Source organism: Dipodomys merriami, unplaced genomic scaffold (genome assembly GCF_024711535.1).
Source record: "Dipodomys merriami isolate MVZ:Mamm:240054 unplaced genomic scaffold, mDipMer1.0.p SCAF_275, whole genome shotgun sequence".
Lineage (NCBI taxonomy): Eukaryota > Metazoa > Chordata > Mammalia > Rodentia > Heteromyidae > Dipodomys > Dipodomys merriami.
In genome coordinates this window covers 897,723-919,772 of record NW_027204215.1, presented here as the reverse complement: position 1 = coordinate 919,772, position 22,050 = coordinate 897,723, and the positions used below count along the sequence as shown (strand labels likewise).

Here is a 22,050-nt window from a genome sequence, read left to right as displayed (position 1 = left end):
ACTCACACACACTGGCACCTTCACACACTGGGTACACACACACCCCAGGCACCTCCACACACCGGGTACACACATACATAGGGCACCCCCACACACTGGGGACCCCCACACACTGGGGACCCCCCACACAAACTGGGCACCTCCACACACCAGGTACACACACCCCAGGCACCTCCACACACTGGGTACACACGCACACCGGGCGCCCCCACACCAGGGACACACACACCAGGTACACACACACGGGGCGCCCCCACGCCGGAGACACACACACCGGGTACACACACACAGGGCGCCCCCACGCCGGGGACACACACACCGGGTACACACACACAGGGCGCCCCCACGCCGGGGACACACACTGGGTACACACACGCCGAACGTCTCCACACGGGGCACCCCCACGCCGGGGACACACACACGGGGCACCCCCACACTGGGGACACACACACGGGGCGCCCCCACGCCGGGGACACACACACGGGGCACCCCCACGCCGGGGACACACACGGGGTACACACACGGGGCACCCCCACGCCGGGGACACACACGGGGTACACACACGGGGTACACACACGCCGGGGACACACACGCCGGGGACACACGCCGGGGACACACACTGGGTACACACACGGGGCGCCCCCACGCCGGGGACACACACGCTGGGTACACACACACCGGGGACACACACACAGGGCGCCCCCACGCCGGGGACACACACACGGGGCGCCCCCATGCCGGGGACACACACGGGGTACACACGCCGGGGACACACGCCGGGGACACACAGACGGGGCACCCCCAACGCCGGGGACACACAGACGGGTACACACACGCCGGGTACACACACGCCGGGGACACACACCGGATACACACACGCCGGGGACACACGCCGGGGACACACACGCCGGGGACACACGCCGGATACACACACGCCGGGGACACACGCCGGATACACACACATCGGGGACACACACGCCGGATACACACACGTCGGGGACACACGCCGGGGACACACACGCCGGGGACACACACCGGATACACACACGGGGCGCCCCCACGCCGGGGACACACACACCGGGGACACACACGCCGGGGACACACACGCCGGGGACACACACACCGGGGACACACACGCCGGGACACACACGCCGGGACACACACCGGGGACACACGCCGGGGACACACACGCCGGGACACACACACCGGGGACACACGCCGGGGACACACACGCCGGGGACACACACCGGATACACACACGCCGGATACACACACGCCGGGGACACACACGCCGGGGACACACACGCCGGGGACACACACGCCGGGGACACACACGCCGGGGACACACACGCCGGGGACACACACGCCGGGTACACACACGCCGGGGACACACGCCGGGGACACACGCCGGGGACACACACGCCGGGGACACACACGCCGGGGACACACACGCCGGGGACACACACGCCGGGGACACACACGCCGGGGACACACACGCCGGGGACACACACGCCGGGGACACACACGCCGGGGACACACACGCCGGGGACACACACGCCGGGGACACACACGCCGGGGACACACACGCCGGGGACACACACGCCGAGCGCCCCCACGCCGGGGACACACACGCCGAGCGCCCCCACGCCGGGGACACACACGCCGAGCGCCCCCAGGCCGGGCGCAGCCTTCGCCCAGGGGCTCAGGCGGGGCTCCAGCAAGCAGCGGGGCGGGGACCGGAAGGACGTCGTCCGGGTCAAGCGCCGGGCCTCACTTCCGGGCTCCGACACGGAGGCGGAAGTCCCGCCCTGCCCGTCTCCCGTGAGGCCTTGCGAAGCGCGACGTCGCCGGAAGCTGCTGGCGGCCGGTGGCGACCTGTGCTCCGGGCGCGGCGGCCCCGGGGTCCCGACCCGACGCCCGGCCCGGCCCGACCCGGCCCGACGCCCCGCCGGCCCCGTCCCGACGCCCGGCCCGCCCGGCCCTGCCAGGTAAGCGCGGGCGCGGCGCCGGAGGCCGTGCGGAGCCGTGCGGAGGCCCCGCGCCCGCAGGCCCCGCGCGCACCCCGCAGAGCCCGGCGCGCCCCGGCCCGGGAGCGGGGAGACGGCGGCGGACCGGCCCCGGACCCGCGTCGCCCGGTTCGCCGCCGGCCGCGGGTTCCGGACTAGCGGGGCTTGTGGCGCGGGCTCGCGCGCCTGCCGGCTGCCAGCCGGAGCCGGCCGTGCGGGGCGCTGACCCTGCCAGGCCTGGCCCTGCGGACCCTGCCCCGGCCTGACCCTGCGGACCCTGCCTGGCCTGACCCTGCGGACCCTGCCCCGCCTGCCCTGCCCGACCCTGCCTGGCCTGGCCCTGCGGACCCTGCCCCGGCCTGACCCTGCGGACCCTGCCTGGCCTGGCCCTGCAGACCCTGCCCCGGCCTGACCCTGTGGACCCTGCCTGGCCTGGACCTGCAGACCCTGCCTGGCCTGGCCCTGCAGACCCTGCCCCGCCTGCCCTGGCCGACCCTGCCTGGCCTGCCCTGCCCGACCCTGCCCCGCCTGCCCTAGCCGACCATGCCCCGCCTGCCCTGCCCGACCCTGCCTGGCCTGGCCCTGCGGACCCTGCCCCGCCTGCCCTGCCCGACCCTGCCTGGCCTGGCCCTGCGGACCCTGCCCCGCCTGCTCTGCCCGACCCTGCCTGGCCTGGCCCTGCGGACCCTGCCCCGCCTGCCCTGGCCGACCCTGCCTGGCCTGGCCCTGCCTGACCCTGCCTGGCCTGCCCTGCGGACCCTGCCCCGCCTGCCCTGTCCGACCCTGCCTGGCCTGGCCCTGCGGACCCTGCCCCGCCTGCCCTGCCCGACCCTGCCTGGCCTGGTCCTGCTCGACCCTGCCCCGGCCTGTCCCGGCTCGCTGACCCCGCCCGGCCCTGCCCGACCCTGCCCGGCCCGCTGACCCCGCCCGGCCCTGCCCGACCCTGCCCGGCCCTGCCCGGCCCTGCCCTGCCCGGCGCAGGGAAGGCCTCTGCTCTGAGGCACAGCTTCTCCCAGCGCCTGGCTGCCTCGGGCCTCGAGCCAGGCAGCATCCCCGAGCCCCCGAGCGGGTCTCAGCGAAAGGACCCGGTGGTCTGTGGCCCGACAGGTGGCTGCATGAGGTCTCTTTCTCTCTTTTTCTTCTTTTTTTTGTGTGTCGTGGGGCCTGAACTCTGGGCCTGGGCGCTGTCCCTCAGCTCTTCAGCTCAAAGCTAGCGCTCTACCACTTGAGCCACAGCGCCACTTCCGGCTTTTTCCTTTTTGTTTATGTGGTGCTGAGAAATCGAACCCAGGGCCTCTTGCATGCGAGGCAAGTGCTCTACCACTGAGCCACCTTCCCAGATCCATCGAGTTTCTTCATTTCTTTTGCATGTAACCACACTGACGTCTACTTAAAGCCACAGCAACATTGGCTTTAGGTGTTCTGAAGTCTAGAGCTATTTTTTGTGCTAGGCTCCAGTTATGCTCTTGAAAGCCAGCAGGTATTTGCTTTGCTATTGTTAAAGGTGGCATTTCTGGTTTTCAAACTTCCAAGATTGGTGCCCGGTGGAGGATGCGCCAGACCCAAGGCCAGCCCGCTCTTCCCATTTCCCCCCTGGGGTTCCGTTCTGTGAGCATCCTTTGGCCTTGTTTTGGTCTTGCCAGCTCGGCCCCTTGGTTTACCTCTGAGAGGTTGGCTAGGGTGTGAGCCCCTGACGGTGGGCAGTGCCGCTGCAGGAGGCCAGGCTGAGTGCGGCTGCCCAGGTGCTGTGACTGCTGCCCAGGCCAATGGGCGTGGGGCCTGGGAGCTTTGCAAACTCAAGCCGCCGGGTGCCTCGCCACATACATGTTTATGAGAGGCTGGGTCTAGTGACAGTGGTCTGCCCCAGTCACGTGGGCCTGGGGCCTGCAGGTGGGAGTTGGCACTTGTGTTCACCTCCCGTTTGTAGCTTCAGGGCCACATCCTGGCACAGACAGCCACGCCATGGAAGGAACGAAAGGGGAACATATGCTTTTTTTTTTTTGTCGGTCGTGGGGCTTGAACTCTGGGCCTGGGCGCTGTCCCTCAGCTCTTCAGCTCAAAGCGAGCGCTCTACCACTTGAGCTACAGCGCCACTTCCGGTTTTCTGGTGGTTTATTGGAGATAGGAGTCTCACGGTCTCTCCTGGCCGGGCTGGCTTTGAACCGCGATCCTCAGATCTCAGCCTCCTGAGTAGCTAGGATTACAGGCGTGAGCCACCAGCGCCCGGCAACCATATGCTTTTTTTAAAGTCAGTTACAAAAAACACTTCGTAACGTCAGGTAGCTTAGGAGTGGGTCCTAGTGGAGGTGAAGTAATGAAGGTTTGGTAGGTTGAGAGTGCTTCCTTCTGTGGAGACCCCTTCTCTGCAGACTTAAGATGAAAAATAATATACAAAAGGCTCTGGTGGCTCATACCTGTCATCCTAGCTACTCAGGGGGCTGAGATCTGAGGATCACAGTTTGAAGCCAGCCTGGGCAGGAAAGTCCATGAGACTAATCTCCAGTTAACCTCCATAAAACCAGAAGTGGTGTTGTGGCTCAACCTTGAGCAAAAGAGCTCAGGGACAATGCCCGGGCCCCAAGTTCTAGCCCCATGACTGACCAAAAATAAATACAGAATATATCACAGGTGTTCTTTTTGGTTGTTTGTTTTCAACGTGTCCCTCACATTGAGCTCGACTTACATCATAATAGAAAGCCAGTCTTAATTAGCTATCTTTAGACTACTAGTACAGTGGCAGTGAAAATGTTGCCTGAGTATAGCTTCTGTTACTTACTAAGTCCTCCTGAGTGTGCTGTCTGTGGGAGAGTGTTACCCAGTGCTGGTGAGTGTGCTGTCTGTGGGAGAGTGTTACCCAGTGCTGGTGAGTGTGCTGTCTGTGGGAGAGTGTTACAGAGTGCTGGTGAGTGTGCTGTCTGTGGGAGAGTGTTACAGAGTGCTGGTGAGTGTGCTGTCTGTGGGAGAGTGTTACCGAGTGCTGGTGAGTGTGCTGTCTGTGAGAGCGTGTTACCCAGTGCTGGTGAGTGTGCTGTCTGTGGGAGAGTGTTACAGAGTGCTGGTGAGTGTGCTGTCTGTGGGAGAGTGTTACAGAGTGCTGGTGAGTGTGCTGTCTGTGGGAGAGTTACCCAGTGCTGGTGAGTGTGCTGTCTGTGGGAGAGTGTTACCCAGTGCTGGTGAGTGTGCTGTCTGTGGGAGAGTGTTACCCAGTGCTGGTGAGTGTGCTGTCTGTGGGAGAGTGTTACCCAGTGCTGGTGAGTGTGCTGTCTGTGGGAGAGTGTTACCCAGTGCTGGTGAGCGTGCTGTCTGTGGGAGAGTGTTACCCAGTGCTGGTGAGCGTGCTGTCTGTGGGAGAGTGTTACCCAGTGCTGGTGAGTGTGCTGTCTGTGGGAGAGTGTTACCGAGTGCTGGTGAGTGTGCTGTCTGTGGGAGAGTGTTACAGAGTGCTGGTGAGTGTGCTGTCTGTGGGAGAGTGTTACAGAGTGCTGGTGAGTGTGCTGTCTGTGGGAGAGTGTTACCCAGTGCTGGTGAGCGTGCTGTCTGTGGGAGAGTGTTACCGAGTGCTGGTGAGTGTGCTGTCTGTGGGAGTGTGAGCAGCACACGCGGGCTCACTGGGACGCCCACAGCCTCGGTGTGGCGAGGGCGTGGCCCTGGGCCCAGGCCCCGCCTCCGGTCGCGTCGCTGTTGGTCTGGGTTAAGTCATGTCTGACATGGTTTGGTCGCGCTGCTTTCTCCAGCTTTGATATTCCTGGCCCTGAATTAAACGGGCCACTGGTTGAATTTGAGCCTTGCTAAAACCTGTAGATGTATAAATAAATAAGTAATAGCTTTCTCTTCAGCCTGAGCGCTGGGGTCACCATGCCCACTCGTGTTCCAGTCAGGTTTTTTTTTTTTTTCCTTAAACCAGTCCTGGGGCTTGAACTCAGGGCCTGGGCACTGTCCCTGAGCTTCTTTTGCTCTAGGCTAGCACTCTACCACTTGAGCCACAGTGCTCTTTCTGGCCTTTTCTGCGTATGTGGTGCTGAGGAATGGAACCCAGGGTTGTATGCTTGCTAGGCGAGCCCTGTGCCACTGAGCCACCTTCCCAGCGCCCAGTCAGATTTTGACAGGCCTCGTGGCTGGGGCCAGCACCCAGGAAGGGCGGGGGTGTGGCTGCCGACTGTAGGACCCTTCATGGGCTGGTCCCCTGCACACGGTCAGACGGCTGCAGAGTGCCCCCCTGCCGTCCCGGTGTCGCTGTTGCAGCCGATCTGCTTGTTTTGTGAAGCCCTCCCCCTCTGAAAGCTGTCTTAAAAAGCATGGTGTTGATGACCCACGGTGCCAAGTGGAGAGACACCCCGGTAGTTCCTGGTTTCCTCGTCACCACACCCGCCCAGCCCGGAGCCTTTCTAGCTGTGGGCTCTGGCGTGGCCTGTGGAAAGTGCTTTCTCAGAGGGGTTCCGGAACTCCCAGTTTCTTTCCTTTCTTGTAAAGTAACCTGTTCATAAGCTGAAGGGCTTGTCTTCTTCTTTGCAGCATCATGGCCAGTCCAAGAACCAGGAAAGTTCTTAAAGAAGTCAGAGTGCAAGATGAGAACAACGTGAGTGTGTTGGTGCGGGTGAGCTTCCGGCCGCACTCTCCCGTCGTGGCTGGCCTGGGTACACCTGGCCCTCAGCCGCACTGTGCAGACCTCTGAGGACCATTCATATCCCCTTCACACTCATTTCTGGGAAGACCCTTCTGTAGCTTTTCCCTGACTCATGCCCTAGGGCCAGCCAGGAAGCCCTGTTAGTCTCCCTCCCTGCTCTTTAAATGCTGCCCGTCCTCCCCTGCACCCGTGTGGGGCAGTTGTCAGGTCGTTAGGCCCTGCCTACCTTGGGTTGCCTGGTAACCTGCACGTGGCTGCTTTGCAGGTTTGTTTTGAGTGCGGCGCATTCAACCCTCAGTGGGTGAGTGTGAGCTACGGCATCTGGATCTGCCTGGAGTGCTCCGGGAGACACCGCGGCCTTGGAGTGCACCTCAGGTCAGTGTCCTCTCGGCCTCCGCAGTTGGCGTCTGCCCCAGCGTCCCTGTCACGCCATCTGACTGGGACGTGCAGGGGACTGGTGCTGCTGGGTGGCCTGGTCAGTAGCACCACCGTCCATCTTGTCACCTGCCTGGCTGTTCTCTGTGGAGCTCCGGCCTGGCCTGCTGTAGGAAGCACCCCTGGCCAGTTCTCAGCTTGACCCTGGCTGGGGGCTTCTGGCTCTCTCCTCCTGTTTGGTGACTCTGTCACTCCGTTTCTAGCTTTGTGCGCTCCGTTACAATGGACAAATGGAAAGACATCGAGCTGGAGAAAATGAAGGCTGGTGGGAATGCCAAATTCCGAGAGTTCTTGGAGGCACAGGAGGATTACGATCCTGACTGGTCCCTGCAGGACAAGTACAACAGCAGGGCCGCAGCGCTCTTCAGGGATAAGGTAAGAGGCCCGGCTTGTCCCACTGTGGGCGGTGCCCCCCGGGGTGGCGGCCGTGTGGCTTTAGTGGCCCTGGGAGGCCCTTGCCTTTTCCAGAGCAGGCTCTTCCTGCCCAGAGGAGATTACTGCTTCCAGAGTGTCTTGGAGACGCCGTGAAGCCATTGTTTGGGGTCCCAATAAGTGGGTCCCTGTGCTTTTGAAATTGGAGCTGCACTGGTTGGGTGCTCACCAGACTGTTGTTTACTGCAGCCCTGCACTTACCCTTGGTGTGTAAACCTGAGCCGTGGCTTCCTAGCCCAGACAGAACCTGCAGAGGAGCTGGCGGGGAGGGCTGGGCGTGCTGAGAGGACAGTGAACGTGCCCTCCTGCCTCATGTCCCTGTCTCAGGTGGCCACGCTGGCTGAAGGTAGAGAGTGGTCTCTGGAGTCATCACCTGCCCAGAACTGGACCCCACCACAGCCCAAGATGCTGTCATCCACTGCCCACAGGTAGCTACACCTGGCCTGCCGTGTGGGCTCAGCTGTCCTCAGCTCAGCCTCGGTCTTAGCTGTAGCTCAGGGATCCCAGCAAAGCCTCACGAATGGCTCCTGTTGAGAGCTGCTTCTGAAAGTCAGCGTGGAGACCCCTTTTCAAAAAGATGCACCTAGTAAAGACATGTCTGGGATGAAGAGCAGCGCCCCCATGCTCAGGAGGTCGTGGCCCCGTCCCCATGCTCAGGAGGTCGTGACCCCGTTCCCATGCTCAGGAGGTCGTGGCCCCGTCCCCATGCTCAGTAGGTCGTGACCCCGTTCCCATGCCCAGGAGGTCGTGGCCCTGTCCCCATGCTCAGGAGGTCGTGACCCCCGTCCCCATGCTCAGGAGGTCGTGGCCCCGTCCCCATGCTCAGGAGGTCGTGGCCCCGTCCCCATGCTCAGGAGGTCGTGGCCCCGTCCCCATGCTCAGGAGGTCGTGGCCCCGTCCCCATGCTCAGGAGGTCGTGGCCCCGTCCCCATGCTCAGGAGGTCGTGGCCCCCTCCCCATGCTCAGGAGGTCGTGGCCCCGTCCCCATGCTCAGGAGGTCGTGGCCCCGTCCCCATGCTCAGGAGGTCGTGGCCCCGTCCCCATGCTCAGGAGGTCGTGGCCCCGTCCCCATGCTCAGGAGGTCGTGGCCCCGTCCCCATGCTCAGGAGGTCGTGACCCCGTCTCCATGCTCAGGAGGTCGTGACCCCGTCCCCATGCTCAGGAGGTCGTGGCCCCGTCCCCATGCTTAGGAGGTCGTGGCTCTGTCCCCATGCTCAGGAGGTCGTGGCCCCGTCCCCATGCTCAGGAGGTCGTGGCCCCGTCCCCATCCTCAGGAGGTCGTGGCCCCGTCCCCATGCTCAGGAGGTCGTGGCCCCGTCCCCATGCTCAGGAGGTCGTGGCCCCGTCCCCATGCTCAGGAGGGCGCAGCACACTCCAGGTGGTGCCACCCGTGAGTGATGGCATGTTGGGATGGTGTTGGTTTCTCACAATCACTGGTTTCTGAGTCTCCGGTCACTGGACAGCACAGCCTCTTGACACCGCAGCCCCCTAGGTGTGGATGCATCCCACTTCCTGTGGGGGAGTCAACCAGAGGCTGGTGTAGGGCCAGCAGCACGGGAGGACCCTGTGTCTGCTGGGTGACAGTGTCCCACTGCCTGCCTCTCCCCTGGCCCTGCCTTCGATGGCCTCAGCCTATTTCTCAGCCTGGAGCCTCCCTGCCTTTCCCAGCTGCCACAGATCCTACTCTGGGCTGCTTTTGAGGACAGTGAGTTTGGGCGCTGCTGGGATTTTGGTACCTGAACCGGATCATCCTGTGGGTCAGAGCTGGGGGGTGGGCCTGGCCGTGGTGCTCTCCAGGTGTGGTGTGAAAGGCCCTGTCCCATGGACCATGTGGCTCAAGTGAGCATTGCCGGGCCACCCACGGTCTGTGAGCCTCTGCCTGCTGCTCCCAGGCCTGGCTCCTCTGGACTTTGACTCTTGGTTTCAGGCCCACCGGCCAGTCTCAGCACATGAGCGCCTCTGGGGACAAGGCCTTCGAGGACTGGCTGAACGACGACCTCAAGTCCTATCAAGGGTAAGGCTCGTCCAGCTGCCATGGTGCCTGGGGCAGGCCCCTCTCGAGGCTGAGCCACGGGGTTAGGGCCGCCTCCTGTGTACCACCACAGCATGTGTGCGGCCAGCCTGAGTAGCCCAGCTGTGAATGGAAGGCTTTCTGTTTTACAGTACCGGTGTTTGAATTCAGGGCCTCAGGTTTAATGGATAGGGTCAAATATTGAGGGTCGTGAGGGTAGAGAAGATCTAAAACTTCAGAAGAGAAAAAAAGGTGCGTTTTATTTCTTAAAGTATTTATTGTGGGCCAGGCACCAGTGGCTCATGCCTGTAATCCTAGCTACTCAGGAGGCTGAGATCTGAGGATTGCGGTTCAAAGCCAGCCCGGGCAGGAAAGTCCATGAAACTTATTTCCAATAAGCCACCAGAAAACCGGAAGTGGTGCTGTAGCTCAAGTGATAGAGCACTAGCCTTGAGCTGAAGAGCTGAGGGACAGTGCCCAGGCCCAGAGTTCAAGCCCCACGACCAACAACAACAATGAATTACTGTGGGTGTGGGTGTGTACTGGGACTTGCACTTGGGGCCTTGAACTCTTGCATGGCGTTTTACACTCAAGGCTGGCACCTTCTGCCTGAGTCACACCTCCACTTTCAGCTTTTTGCTGGTTACTTGGAGACTAAAAAGTCTCATAGACATTTTCTACCTAGGCTGGCGTAGGTAGATCTCAATCTCCCAAGTAGCTAGGCGTGAGCCACCAACACCCAACTAACAGGTGCCTTTTCTAAGTGGGTTTTTACTCCTGGAACCGTTGTTTTGGTGTTGCTGGTTTGAGTACTGGTGGGGACGCTCGGGTGGCGTGGCAGAGGAACTTCTCTTGACTTCTAATATCTAGATGGGCCCTAGTGGATGTTCAGAGGCAGAACTGCGTAGTTCTGGTCAGTACCTCCTCAGAGGCCGGGAGCCTTGCCGCTTAAGAGCAGAGATTCATGTTCTTGCCTGGTGTTTTCTATTCACCCTCAGGGCCCAGGAGAATCGCTACGTGGGGTTTGGGAACACCGTGCCACCTCAGAAAAGAGAGGACGACTTCCTCAACAATGCCATGTCATCCCTGTACTCGGTGAGGCCAGCGGCCGGCCGGCCAGTGCGGCCCAGCCAGCCAGTGCGGCCCAGCCAGCCAGTGCGGCCCAGCCAGCCAGTGCGGCCCAGCCAGCCAGTGCGGCCCAGCCAGCCAGTGCGGCCCAGCCAGCCAGTGCGGCCCAGCCAGCCAGTGCGGCCCCGGGGCAGCCTGTCCTGCAGAGCCAGGCTGCCTCAGAGCCCAGCAGTAGTTGTGGGCCCCTAGGAACCTCCCTGTCCTGCAGGTCTTCCAGTCACTCGGGAAGCCTGGGAGATGGCCTGACTGGGCACTGGCAGCCATAGTTACTCTCCCTAGTCAGGCCACGTCTAGTGTGGGTAGGAAAGGCAGGCTCTTCACCTAAAGCCTGTCGTGTTTTTTTCTTTAATCGCACCCCAAAGTCATGTCTGAGCCAGCATCTTTCCCTCTGGTGAGGACTCCTGTGGTGGTAGAACCATGCGCTATGCGCCTTTGACGGGTGGGGTGCCTTACACACACACACACACACACACACACACACACACGCATACACACGCACGCACGCGCCCCCGGGGGGGGTGCCTTACACACACATACACACACATACGCACGCACGTGCCCCGGGGGGGTGTGCCTTACACACACATACACACCCCCCCCGTGGGGGGTGCCTTACACACACACACACACGCACGCACACGCCCCCATGGGGGGTGCCTTACACACACACACACATACACACACACGCACGCGCCCCCGGGGGGTGTGCCTTACACACACGCACACACGTGCCCCCGTGGGGGGTGCCTTACACACACACACACACGCATACACACGCACGCACGCGCCCCCATGGGGGTGCCTTACACACACACACACGCCCCCGTGGGGGGTGCCTTACACACGCACGCACGCCCCCGTGGGGGGTGCCTTACACACGCACGCACGCGCCCCCGTGGGGGGTGCCTTACACACATATGCACACACACCCGCCCCCGTGGGGGGTGCCTTACACACACACACACCCCTGTGGGGGGTGCCTTACACACGCACGCACGCGCCCCCGTGGGGGGTGCCTTACACACACACGCCCCCGTGGGGGGTGCCTTACACACACACACGCACGCGCCCCCGTGGGGGGTGCCTTACACACACACACACCCCTGTGGGGGGTGCCTTACACACACACACGCACGCGCCCCCGTGGGGGGTGCCTTACACACACACACACCCCTGTGGGGGGTGCCTTACACACACACACCCGCCCCCGTGGGGGGTGCCTTACACACACACACACGCACGCGCCCCCGTGGGGGGTGCCTTACACACACACACACACCCCTGTGGGGGGTACCTTACACACACACACACCCGCCCCCGTGGGGGTGCCTTACACACACACACACCCGCCCCCGTGGGGGGTGCCTTACACACACACACACCCCGCCCCCATGGGGGGTGCCTTACACACACACACCCCGCCCCCATGGGGGGTGCCTTACACACACACACACCCCGCCCCCATGGGGGGTGCCTTACACACACACACACCCCGCCCCCATGGGGGGTGCCTTACACACACACACACCTCTGTGGGGGGTGCCTTACACACACACACCTGCCCCCGTGGGGGTGCCTTACACACACACACACACCTGCCCCCGTGGGGGGTGCCTTACACACACCCGCCCCCATGGGGGTGCCTTACACACACACACACCCGCCCCCGTGGGGGGTGCCTTACACACACACACACACCGCCCCCGTGGGGGGTGCCTTGCACACACACACACCTGCCCCCGTGGGGGGTGCCTTGCACACACACACACACACCTGCCCCCGTGGGGGGTGCCTTACACACACACACACCTCTGTGGGGGGTGCCTTACACACACACACCTGCCCCCGTGGGGGGTGCCTTACACACACACACACCTGCCCCCGTGGGGGGTGCCTTGCACACACACACACACACCTGCCCCCGTGGGGGGTGCCTTACACACACACACACACCCCGCCCCCGTGGGGGGTGCCTTACACACATACACACACACACACACACCGCCCCCGTGGCGGGTGCAGGTTGAGGTTGATCTCAAACAAGGCTGTCTTTGAATAGCCTCAATTTGCCATGTGAACTTAGAGTGGCCTGAGGTGAGCTCTGTCCATCTGTCTGCTCTGTGTGAGCGGGGAGGGCCAGGAAGAGGGCTCCCCAGAGGCCCTGGGCCAGGCTGCAGGGCCAGAGATTCCCTGGGCGTGGAGCCTGGCCCCTTGCTCTTGCCAGTCGGTCCTCTTGGGGACAGGCAGTGCGGATGTGAGTTGTGAGGGGTGAGGGCGGCTGCGGCTGTGGCTTCCTCACGGGACACGGGGGCCCTGGAGGGCCTAGGTGCTTCTGTCTAGCCTCTTCTCTGCTGCAGAGCTTTGTCAAGGGGCCAGGAGCCCAGCATGCCCAGGTCTGACGCGGCCATGCAAGGAACTGTGCAACATGGCTTGTTCTCTGTTGTCTCCCCAGGGTTGGAGTAGTTTTACCACTGGAGCCAGCAAGTTTGCTTCTGCAGCCAAGGAAGGTGTAAGTAACCTCAGAACATGGGAGTCTGGGAGCTTTGACTGCTGGGGCTGCCCACTCCCCAGCGGGCTGGCCTGAGGCCCTGGCACCAGGATGGCCCTGCCCTGCCTGTGGTAGTGGGCGTTCTCTGTTAGGAACAAGGTGCCTGCAGAGTTGACTTGCCTGATGGTCCTGTCTGACCCCTGATGACATGTGCTTAGACACTTGTGCACCCTGAGTTTCTGCACCAGGCTCTCTCTCTCACCTTTGCCTGGAATGAGGAGGGAACTTGGGGTCTCACTAGACATCCATGTAGGAGAAGCATGCCTGGCTGTGGGTGTCATCTACCAAGTGCTGGTAGTGAAGGAAAGGGGGTGGGCTGGAGGAGTGAGTGGGTGTGGGGCAGGTGGTCAGGGACAGGCAGCATCATCCCCTGACCAAGCAGACAGGCCACAGCGCCCATAGCTGTCCAGTCAGTCAGTCAGAAGCCATGTGACACCAGTCAAGGCCCATGAATGCAAGCCTGGCTTCTCAGGAGGCTTGGAGCAGCTCAGGCTAAGGAATCCTTGAGATTTCTACCTCCAGTTAACCAGCAGAAGGTTGGAACTTGAGACATGACTCAAGTGGTAGAATGTCAGTCATGAGTAAAAAAGCCAAGTAAGAATGCAGAGCTCTGAGTTCAAACCCCAGTGCCTGCATCCAAAAAAGAAAAGCCACTTGCTTGGTTCTCACCATTCCCTTTGCCGCATAGCTGCTGCGGGGCCTCTTGTCTCATCTGTAGAGAGGCTGGAGGTCAAGGCAGGGCCAGGCATCTTCCCTCGGGGCCATCCATGTTAGTCTCTCCTTCCTTACCTGGTGTGTCAGCCCTCAAGTTCTGTGCAGCCACATGTGCAGGCAGGCGGGGTGGCGGGAAGGCCAGCTTCTGGACCTAGCTCCACAGCCCGGAAGATTGGCTCCCTGGTGGGGCCGTGGCTGGACAGTGTCCGAGAGTGGAGGAAGTGCCAAGCCAGGCCTTCCACCTGGGAGCCGCCGCTGCATTACCAGTGTCAGGACAGAGTCCTGGAAGCCACAGGCCCTGAGGGAATAAAGCCTGTGGCCAGGGTTAAGAAACTCATCTTTGTTTTTCCTTTTAGGCTACAAAATTTGGATCACAAGCAAGTCAAAAGGTAAAAAGCAGGAGCTTGCGCCTTCTAGTGTGTTAGAAACTTTTTGCATCTGTGATGACATGTGCAGTGTCCAGGAGCCTTTGGGCCAGACGCCTGGTCTGAGAGGGTCCCGGTGCACAAGGACCTGCACTGTGCTCACACGTCCAGGTCTGAGGGTCCCGGTGCACAAGGACCTGCACTGTGCTCACACGTCCAGGTCTGAGGGTCCCGGTGCACAAGGACCTGCACTGTGTTCACACGTCCAGGTCTGAGGGTCCCAGTGCACAAGGCCTGCACTGTGCTCACACGTCCAGGTCTGAGGGTCCCAGTGCACAAGGCCTGCACTGTGCTCACACGTCCAGGTCTGAGAGGGTCCCGGTGCACAAGGCCTGCACTGTGCTCACACGTCCAGGTCTGAGGGTCCCAGTGCACAAGGCCTGCACTGTGCTCACACGTCCAGGTCTGAGGGTCCCAGTGCACAAGGCCTGCACTGTGCTCACACGTCCAGGTCTGAGGGTCCCGGTGCACAAGGACCTGCACTGTGCTCACACGTCCAGGTCTGAGGGTCCCGGTGCACAAGGACCTGCACTGTGCTCACATGTCCAGGTCTGAGGGTCCCGGTGCACAAGGACCTGCACTGTGCTTACACGTCCAGGTCTGAGGGTCCCAGTGCACAAGGACCTGCACTGTGCTTACACGTCCAGGTCTGAGGGTCCCAGTGCACAAGGCCTGCACTGTGCGCTCACATCCAGGTCTGAGAGGGTCCCGGTGCACAAGGCCTGCACTGTGCTCACACGTCCAGGTCTGAGGGTCCCAGTGCACAAGGACCTGCACTGTGCTTACACGTCCAGGTCTGAGGGTCCCAGTGCACAAGGCCTGCACTGTGCTCACACGTCCAGGTCTGAGGGTCCCAGTGCACAAGGCCTGCACTGTGCTCACACGTCCAGGTCTGAGGGTCCCAGTGCACAAGGCCTGCACTGTGCTCACACGTCCAGGTCTGAGGGTCCCGGTGCACAAGGACCTGCACTGTGCTCACACGTCCAGGTCTGAGGGTCCCAGTGCACAAGGCCTGCACTGTGCTCACACGTCCAGGTCTGAGGGTCCCGGTGCACAAGGCCTGCACTGTGCTCACACATCGGCACGGTCACCGTGGGTCTGGCAGGTAGAGGCAGCAGCCTCCTTGTTGGGAAGGGAGTCAGACTGCCTGGGTCACTGCCACTTAGCAGGAAAGGTTGCTGCTGCCACCCAGCACCTCTGTCAGGTTCCTGTGGGAATTCTGTCTTGGGCGAAGCCATCTGGGCCTTGCCATTTCTTTCTCTTCCCCTCGCCCCCCTTCAAAACTTGATGTAGCCCAGCAGTAGCCATGAGGACTCAGTGTAGATCAGCAGTAGCCGTGAGGACTCGGTGTAGCTCAGCAGTAGCCGTGAGGACTTGGTATAGATCAGCAGTAGCCGTGAGGACTTGGTATAGATCAGCGGTAGCCGTGAGGACTCTGTGTAGATCAGCAGTAGCCGTGAGGACTCGGTGTAGCCCAGCAGCAGCCGTGAGGACTCGGTGTAACTCAGCAGTAGCCATGAGGACTCTGTGTAGATCAGCAGTAGCCATGAGGACTCGGTATAGATCAGCAGTAGCCGTGAGGATTCTGTGTAGATCAGCAGTAGCCGTGAGGACTCGGTGTAGCCCAGCAGTAGCCGTGAGGACTCGGTGTAGATCAGCAGTAGCCGTGAGGACTTGGTATAGATCAGCAGTAGCCGTGAGGACTCTGTGTAGATCAGCAGTAGCCGTGAGGACTCGGTGTAGCCCAGCAGCAGCCGTGAGGACTCGGTGTAGCCCAGCAGCAGCCGTGAGGACTCTGTGTAGATCAGCAGTAGCCCTGAGGACTCTGTGTAGATCAGCAGTAGCCGTGATGATTCTGTGTAGATCAGCAGTAGCCGTGAGGACTCGGTGTAGCCCAGCAGTAGCCGTGAGGACTTGGTGTAGATCAGCAGTAGCCGTGAGGACTCGGTGTAGATCAGCAGTAGCCGTGAGGACTCGGTGTAGCCCAGCAGTAGCCGTGAGGACTCGGTGTAGCCCAGCAGCAGCCGTGAGGATTCTGTGTAGATCAGCAGTAGCCGTGAGGACTCTGTGTAGATCAGCAGTAGCCGTGAGGACTCTGTGTAGATCAGCAGTAGCCGTGAGGACTCGGTGTAGATCAGCAGTAGCCGTGAGGACTTGGTATAGCCCAACAGTAGCCGTGAGGCACACAGGCCTCTGGTCTTGCCTTGGTGGCTCTGCAGGTACTTACTGTTCTGTGCTCCGCCCTCACACCCTGAGGGACAGCAGCAGTTGTCGTGAAGCTTCTTCCCTGCAGCCTGCACTTCTGCTCTGAGGGCCTCTCGTCTGCCTTTTGTGCTGAGTCTATTCCGGGCCATGTCTTTGGCTCCAAGTTGGGCTTCTGAGGCTCTTGGGATTCTGGACAGTGGCAAGTTTGAAGCAGAAAACTGTTGATGCAGGGGCCCAGGGCAGGCTGGCAGGACCTGGTCCCACCATTAGGAATAAGTCAGGTTGAGCATGGTGGCACATGACGTAAGCCCAGCGCAGGTCAAGCTGATGTAAGTTGAGGCTGGAGACCCTGTCTACAAAGAAAAAAGCCAGTTCTGGGGAAGAGTGGTATTGTTAAGGATTTCCTGGGTATTGCTAAATCCTGCTCCTACTCCCTTGCTCTCTCTGCTAACCTGCTCCGGGCGATCTGGGTGAAGTTTTGGGGTTATAAGCAGCAACCAGAGCCGGTAAAGCCCGTGTCTGCTGGTGCATGCAGCCCACGTCTGCTGAGAATGCTTTGCTCCTGGCTGCTACCTGTCTGTGTGCTTGTCACCTGTGTGTGCTGTGCTTGCACCTCCGTGGCCTGCTGGAGCTGGGGGGTGGGCGGCTGGCCCCAGGCCCAGAGCCCAGGTACTCGCAAACATAATGCCGGGGAGCCTTGGGAATTCACCTGCTGGGAGGCGGTGTGGGAGGGGAGAATGCAGCTCAAAGCCACTGTCACCAAGGTGGTGCAGGGAGGCTGGGCCCTTCCCTTTGCCTCCCTCTGCCTGTGGTCAGCAGGGCCCACGGCCTTCCCTGTCATGGATGAGTGTGGGCTCAGGCTTGTTCCTGTTGCGCTGCGTGTGAGGAAGGCCCAAGGGTGCGGGCTTTGCCCTGGCTCTGCGCTCAGCCAGCCCGTGCCACCGCTGTCCCCTACCTCGGCAAAGCCTGTGCGCTTGCGCCTCGCAGAGCCTGCCTGCCGTGAAGCTCACGCCACACCCTTTCCAACAGGCTTCAGAGTTGGGCCACAGCCTGAACGAGAACGTCCTCAAGCCTGCTCAGGAGAAGGTAGGGGGAGGCCCTTCATTTCCGAGCGGAGCGGGACACGGGGGGGGGGGGACGACACAGGGCTCGGAGCACCGTCGGCCCCGCCCCTTGTGCGGCCCCGCCCCTTGTGCGGCCCCGCCCCTTGTGTGGTCTGGGAGCCCGGGCACCTCTGCCCTCCAGTGTGCTCATCCATTCCAGGCTCGCTTCTCTCTGCTAGGTCCCCAGTGCGTGGGTTGCGTTTGCCTGTTCTCCACTGGCCTGTTGAGCCTTGAGAGTGCACAGATCCTGGGCCGGGGGGGTCACCACCCCCCTCCGCAGCAGAGGCCAGGCCTAGACACCGGGGTCCCCCTTGCAGTGGCGGGTGAGGTCTCCTGAGGTGCACTTGATGGTTGTGACAGTGTGACGGGTTTCAGATGACCCCTCCCTGAGGTGCTCCTCCCCTGACTGTGCTCTTTAAACCGCACAGGTGAAGGAGGGAAGGATTTTTGATGATGTGTCCAGTGGGGTCTCTCAGTTGGCATCCAAGGTAGGGCAACCCTGCCAGCATGGGCACAGCTAGAGCCAGTCTCCATGTTCCAGGCCCTGGGGCCAGTGTCCCTGGAGGAGCCGGGCACTGGTGTCCACGCAGGTCTGGCCAGGAGCCGCAGTGCCTGCTGTCGAGCCCCGGGCTCGAGTGTGGGGGCAGCAGGCACTGCCGGCCACTAACCTGTCGCTCTCCTCCCGCTTCTCTCGCTGCCCTGGCCTTTCCTGTGGTAAGTGCCAGCACCTGTCTGCCACAGCCTTGGCTCTTCTTCTCTGCTAATGGTGGCCCACCGGTGGCTTCAGGAAACTGCTGAGGGCAGGGTGTGGGGAGGGAAAGGGAGGCTGCCACGGCCGCTGCCACGGAAACAAGCCGGGGCCTCCCCTCGTGCCTGAGCACTGCGTTCTGACCCAGGTCTTCTCAGCAAGGCCTAGGTGTGCTGTCTCAGGCCAGCCCACTGGGGGCTGCGGGCCGCCGCAGGACCCTGGCTAGCTAGCCTCTTTCCCTTCCAGGTTCAGGGAGTTGGCAGTAAAGGATGGCGGGATGTCACCACCTTCTTTTCTGGGAAGGCAGATGATCCCTTGGATAGGTATGTTGCGATCCCTCCCCCCAGACCCCTTGGATAGCTATGTTGCGATCCCTCCCCCCAGACCCCTTGGATAGCTATGTTGTGGTCCCTCCTTCCACCCTCCCCCCAGACCCTGGGTCTTTGGGTTCTCCCGGTTCTTTGAGGCTGTTGGCCTCCAGTGTGCTTCCTCTGGGCCTGGCACCGTGTGCAGGGCTTGCTGTTCGGGGCACAGGCTGCCTTCCTTCCCTGATGTGCTGCGGTGCAGGGTGGGCTCTCTGTCCCTCCATCAGGCTCCAGGCTTGGCACCAGGGTAGAGCCTCACCAAGGCCAAGTTTGCTCTGTGCGTGTAAGGTGCTCTCACCCCACGCGCATGCTTTGACGGGGTGTGTGCGGGGCTTGGGAGGGCTGGCGTGGGAAGTGCCAGCGTGAGTCTGGTTCTGTACCCACCGTTGAGAGCTTTTCTCTCTGTGCAAGGCCCCTGGAGGGCCAGAGCTACCAGAACAGTGGCGGGGACGGCTTCCAGAACAGCGCTATAGACCAGAGCTTCTGGGAGACCTTTGGGAGCACCGAGCCCATGAAGACCAAGTCGCCCAGCAGCGAGAGCTGGACCTGTGCAGACGCCTCAGCGGGGCGGAGGAGCTCGGACAGCTGGGAGGTGTGGGGCTCGGGCTCTGCGTCCAACAACAAGAACAGCAACAGCGACGGCTGGGAGAGCTGGGAGCCCAGTGGGGAGGGCAGGGCCAGGGCCGGCAAGCCGGCCGCGCCGGCCACAGCTGCCGACGAGGGCTGGGACAACCAGAACTGGTAGGGCCCCGTCTGCCGGCCCGGCCGTTGGGGCGACTGGTCTGTTTGCACTTTGCCCTTGTTGTTCCTCTTCCCATTAATCCAAAAAACAGCGACCTCGGTGAGAAGACAGGCAGGACTCAGGTGTGCGGCGGTGCCCCGGGGCCCCGCGGAGCGCGCCACCCACCGTGCTGTCCGCGTGGGACCAGGCTGCTGTGGGGGCCGGCTGTCGTGCCCGGCCGGCCCCGGGTTGGCGGGGCCTCCGCCCCAGGAGTGCTGTCGGCAAGGCCAGACGTCACCTGCGCAGTTGGCATGGAACACTAAGCGTTTGCTCTCGTTCTTCTGTGTGAAGAAACCTGGAATCTTACAAGAAACACCAAAAGCAATACTGGAGCTCGTACTGCCACCCGACGCCCCTCCCAAGTCCACGTCTCCTTGTGGCCTGTGCTGTGAATCGCCCACCGTGACGACCCTCCTGCATCCCCTGCATCTCCGGAGCTGCCGTCCAGCCCCTGGTTCCCCAGGACGCCCCCCCCCCAGCCCCTCCCCCCTCCGTGGCCCCAGACAGCCACGAGGGCTCCATCCCTGACCTGAAGTCACAGCTGGTCTCCAGTCTCCACGTTGAGCTTATCCCTCCCGGACACGCTGGACAGCTCAGGGATGAAAGGAGAGCCACTGGGAGGGGGCGGGGAGACGTCTGTCCCCTCCCACCCCTGGTACAGGGGCTGATGTGGTGGCCTAGCGATGTCTGTCCCCTTGTACAGGGGCTGATGTGGGAGGCTGGGCATCGGCAGGCAGGGCCTGTGTCACGGCCAGGGTCAGGACAGCACCTTGTGGGGACACTGTCCAGGAGGGGCAGTTTGTTGGACATTTTGCTGTGTGTTGTGTCTGCACAGCTGGACTTTGGAGGTTCAGGGCCGCTGAGCACCCAGGGCACGCCACTGTGCCGTGGCTCTGTCCCTCAGGCCTGGCCCCATCCATGGGCATTGAGTGTCAGTGACCCTCCGGGAGCCCTCCCCACTTTTAACCAGTGACTGTGTGAAGAGTGCTGCGCCGGCCTGCTTGGTGGACTTGTGGAGCCTGGTGCCCTGCAGATGAGATGCTTCCCTCCCAGAGTTGGGGTAGAGCCGCCTGGAATGCTGGGGGCACGGCTGGGCCTCTGACCCCACACCCATTCCTTTTCCGATCCTCAGTTTGACCAGCAGTGCATGAACTGAAGCTCCTGTGTTCTTTGTGTGTGACAGTGCCTACACCTGCCGCAGCCAGCCGCTACCTTTAGTCTCTCTACCCAGGGCCCGCAGTCCTCCCCCTGGGACAGGGGGGGGCTCTGTCCACCTGGGGACCCCCCTGGGACAGGCGGGGCTCTGTCCACCTGGGGACCTCCCTGGGACAGGCGGGGCTCTGTCCACCTGGGGACCCCCCGGGACAGGAGGGGCTCTGTCCACCTGGGGACCCCCCTGGGACAGGAGGGGCTCTGTCCACCTGGGGCCCGCAGTCCTCCCCCTGGGACAGGGGGGGCTCTGTCCACCTGGGGACCCCCCGGGACAGGAGGGGCTCTGTCCACCTGGGGACCTCCCTGGGACAGGCGGGGCTCTGTCCACCTGGGGACCTCCCTGGGACAGGAGGGGCTCTGTCCACCTGGGGACCCCCCTGGGACAGGAGGGGCTCTGTCCACCTGGGGACCTCCCTGGGACAGGAGGGGCTCTGTCCACCTGGGGACCTCCCTGGGACAGGAGGGGCTCTGTCCACCTGGGGACCCCCCTGGGACAGGCGGGGCTCTGTCCACCTGGGGACCCCCCTGGGACAGGCAGGGCTCTGTCCACCTGGGGCCCGCAGTCCTCCCCCTGGGACAGGCGGGGCTCTGTCCACCTGGGGACCCCCCTGGGACAGGCGGGGCTCTGTCCACCTGGGGCCCGCAGTCCTCCCCCTGGGACAGGCGGGGCTCTGTCCACCTGGGGACCCCCCTGGGACAGGCGGGGCTCTGTCTTCTGAGGTGTGCTCCCTGTGGCTGGCCAGGTGCCAGGGTGTTCCAAGCAGGAAGGGCAGGTGCGCCAAGGTCAGTCTGCAACCCCGGGCAGGCCTTCACTGTATGTATGTGTCTTTCTCACAAGGGTTTTTCTTTTTTCTTTTTTGGTCAGCTGTGGGGCTTTCAGCTCAAGGCTATTGTTCTACCACTTGAGCTACAGCACCACTTCGGTTTTCTGAATGGTTTATTGGAGATAGAGTCTCATGCCCGGGCTGGCTTTGAACTGCGATCCTCAGATCTCAGCCTCCTGAGTAGTTACGATGACAGGCGTGAGCCACCAGTGCCCAGCTTCACAAGGATTTTTCTTTGTGTCCCAGCACCAATGAGATTTATTGCCCCTCACCCCTGAATTCAAGGCCTATCTCTGTGTAAGCCGGACCCTCCGGATGAAGTAGCCAGCAAGGGGTTGAGCGCCCCTCAACAAGGGGTGTTGCTGCTCCTAGAAACCGGACAGCCTTGGAGGTGGAGCAGGGTGTGGAGTAGGAGTGGGTCCTGGGACCTCAGTGCACAGCACCCCTGCATCCCCCGGCTGAGCAGGAGGCCCTTCTGCAGACCTCCAT

General features: G+C 62.1%; 1 protein-coding gene across 6 annotated transcripts; it reads left to right on the top strand.

The window, feature by feature from the left end:
- Positions 1-1,845: 1,845 nt before the first annotated feature.
- LOC138837773 (ADP-ribosylation factor GTPase-activating protein 1) lies at positions 1,846-20,682 on the top strand. Of its 6 annotated transcripts, none has more exons than XM_070036766.1 (14): positions 1,846-1,988; positions 6,519-6,582; positions 6,896-7,005; positions 7,269-7,440; positions 7,825-7,925; positions 9,425-9,511; positions 10,507-10,603; positions 13,089-13,145; positions 14,255-14,287; positions 17,005-17,034; positions 17,558-17,614; positions 18,060-18,119; positions 18,632-18,702; positions 19,156-20,682. In XM_070036766.1, the coding sequence occupies exons 2-14, from the start codon at positions 6,523-6,525 to the stop codon at positions 19,487-19,489; spliced, it is 1,269 nt and encodes a 422-aa protein (XP_069892867.1). In that variant the 5' UTR covers positions 1,846-1,988; positions 6,519-6,522; the 3' UTR covers positions 19,490-20,682. The 6 variants fall into 6 exon arrangements, with proteins under 6 accessions (XP_069892867.1, XP_069892865.1, XP_069892869.1 ...); XM_070036764.1 differs by having other exon boundaries at positions 18,626-18,702; XM_070036768.1 differs by lacking the exon at positions 18,060-18,119.
- Positions 20,683-22,050: the final 1,368 nt, after the last annotated feature.

Coding starts and splice junctions, on each gene's coding strand:
- LOC138837773 (XM_070036764.1), top strand. CDS start 6,523: ATGGCCAGTCCAAGAACCAGGAAAGTTCTTAAAGAAGTCAGAGTGCAA. Junction 6,583..6,895: donor GAGTGCAAGATGAGAACAAC/GTGAGTGTGTTG, acceptor GCTGCTTTGCAG/GTTTGTTTTGAGTGCGGCGC. Junction 17,035..17,557: donor ATAAGCAGCAACCAGAGCCG/GTAAAGCCCGTG, acceptor CCTTTCCAACAG/GCTTCAGAGTTGGGCCACAG.